A 1,606-nucleotide genomic window follows, 5' to 3' on the forward strand; every position below is an offset into this window, starting at 1 on the left:
TCACCTGTCAGGAGGTTCTTGGTTTTCTGGAACCGCCGGCGCTTGTATTTGTTGATCACTGGAAGGAAAAAGGAGAGGTGAGTGTTTCCAGCCCTGCACAAGAAAGTAGGGAAGGAAATCTAAGGAGGTTACGGCCTGCCAGGAGGGGAGCAGGGCATTTTACGACAGGCGCAAGCCCTGGAGAAGCCCGTTTCCCTCACGTCACCCCCCAAAACTAATTAATCCGGACTGTCTCACAGATCTTCCAGTTATCAAAAGGAAAGGCTGTAGCTTAGGGACAACGAACCAGATTAACAGCCAAACCTTTGGGATAATCACATCACTGTTGGAGGAAAACACCTGAGATGAAGCATCCGGATCTTCCTGTCCCGCAGGAAGACCTGAACATGGCAATTCCTTCCTCTTCTCAACGCTGACACGGTTCCGCACCCCCCATACAACTAGGGACCCCCCTCCCGCATAATGTGGGCGGAAACCAAGAGCTCGCAGAGATTTAAAGAGGTTTTTCCTCCGTAGGTTCACAGAAGACAAATTCCAAGTGCGGAAAACATCCAGCTCGGGCAGCAGCCAAGCTGGTGGCCACGGGGAGTCAGAGATTTGCCCTAATCTTCCCCTTCAGGCACCTGCCTCCGCTGAGCCAAAGCCAAAGCTCAGCCTGACTCCTTCGGGCTCCCATTTTGACATGGGAACTGGGGTGCCCCTTTCCCCAGCACCACCCCAGGGCCGCCGCGCGCTGCCCTCCTGCCCCGGCCCGTACTTCGTGACGTGTGGACTGTGGCAAGGCGCCTGTACAGGTTCTTCTGCCTGGGGTCGGGATGGAAGCCGCTCTTCGTGAAGTACACGTGAATGTAGATGGAGCCATTCTGCTGGACGCTCTGAAATCACACCCCGACAGGGCGGTTACAAGCTGGACGCGGTCGGAGCACGGCTGTCATCTCCCAGCCGCTGTCACCGCCTCGGCGCCCAGGTTCATACAGCGCCTGGCGCCGACGCCAACCATCCTCCCGCAGCCATCGACCCCGTATGAAACCAAAGCGGGGAAAAAGCAGCCGCTCCCTCATGGCAGCCGGAGGGCAGCACGCCTACTGCTCGCACCCTGCAACAGGGCAGACCTCAGCTACTGTACGGCTTGGGGCAAACCTGAAGCCTTTAATGGCTGGTCACCAAAACGACGGCTTCGAGCCCTGTCACCTTCGCAGCACGCCCGGAAGAGACACCAGCCCGCTCCACAGGGTCTCACCCACCGTCCGAAGCGAAGGGGACACGGATAAAGGTGACAGCAGGGATGCGCTGCGGCAGCCAACGCTGCTCTGCGCCTCAGCTCTGCTCAGCCGCAGGATGGCTTTGAGCATGATCCCGGCAATCCCTGCCAGCTCCTCGACGATCCCCCACCTGGCCTCAAACCTCCCAGAAAGAGTAGTGGGCGCACCTACCTGCGAAATGTCGACTTCCCCATAGTGTTCATAGCACCCGTCGGCGTTCTCCCCGCTGGTCCAGTCCCCGTAGACAAGATCCCGCTTCTGCCAGAACAGCGCCGAGCTGACGTTGAAGTCTGTAAAGTGCTCGTGCTCCGAGATATAAACGTAGAGGTCCTGCGGAGAGAGGA

At 58.3% G+C, this 1,606-nt stretch overlaps 1 protein-coding gene across 1 annotated transcript in view; it reads right to left on the minus strand.

The window, feature by feature from the left end:
• Positions 1–1,601, minus strand: part of CLPTM1 (cleft lip and palate associated transmembrane protein 1) — a gene marked incomplete at both ends in the record, with an annotated part of 3,179 nt that extends 1,578 nt beyond the window's left edge. Inside the window, 3 exons of the mRNA XM_009572145.1 lie at positions 1–58; positions 758–875; positions 1,434–1,601. Coding sequence (XP_009570440.1) covers positions 1–58; positions 758–875; positions 1,434–1,601 — 344 coding nt within the window. The remainder of the gene's footprint in view (positions 59–757; positions 876–1,433) is intronic.
• Between the last annotated feature and the right edge of the window lie 5 nt (positions 1,602–1,606).

The sequence above is a fragment of the Fulmarus glacialis genome, unplaced genomic scaffold (genome assembly GCF_000690835.1).
Source record: "Fulmarus glacialis isolate BGI_N327 unplaced genomic scaffold, ASM69083v1 scaffold22972, whole genome shotgun sequence".
NCBI classification, from domain to species: domain Eukaryota; kingdom Metazoa; phylum Chordata; class Aves; order Procellariiformes; family Procellariidae; genus Fulmarus; species Fulmarus glacialis.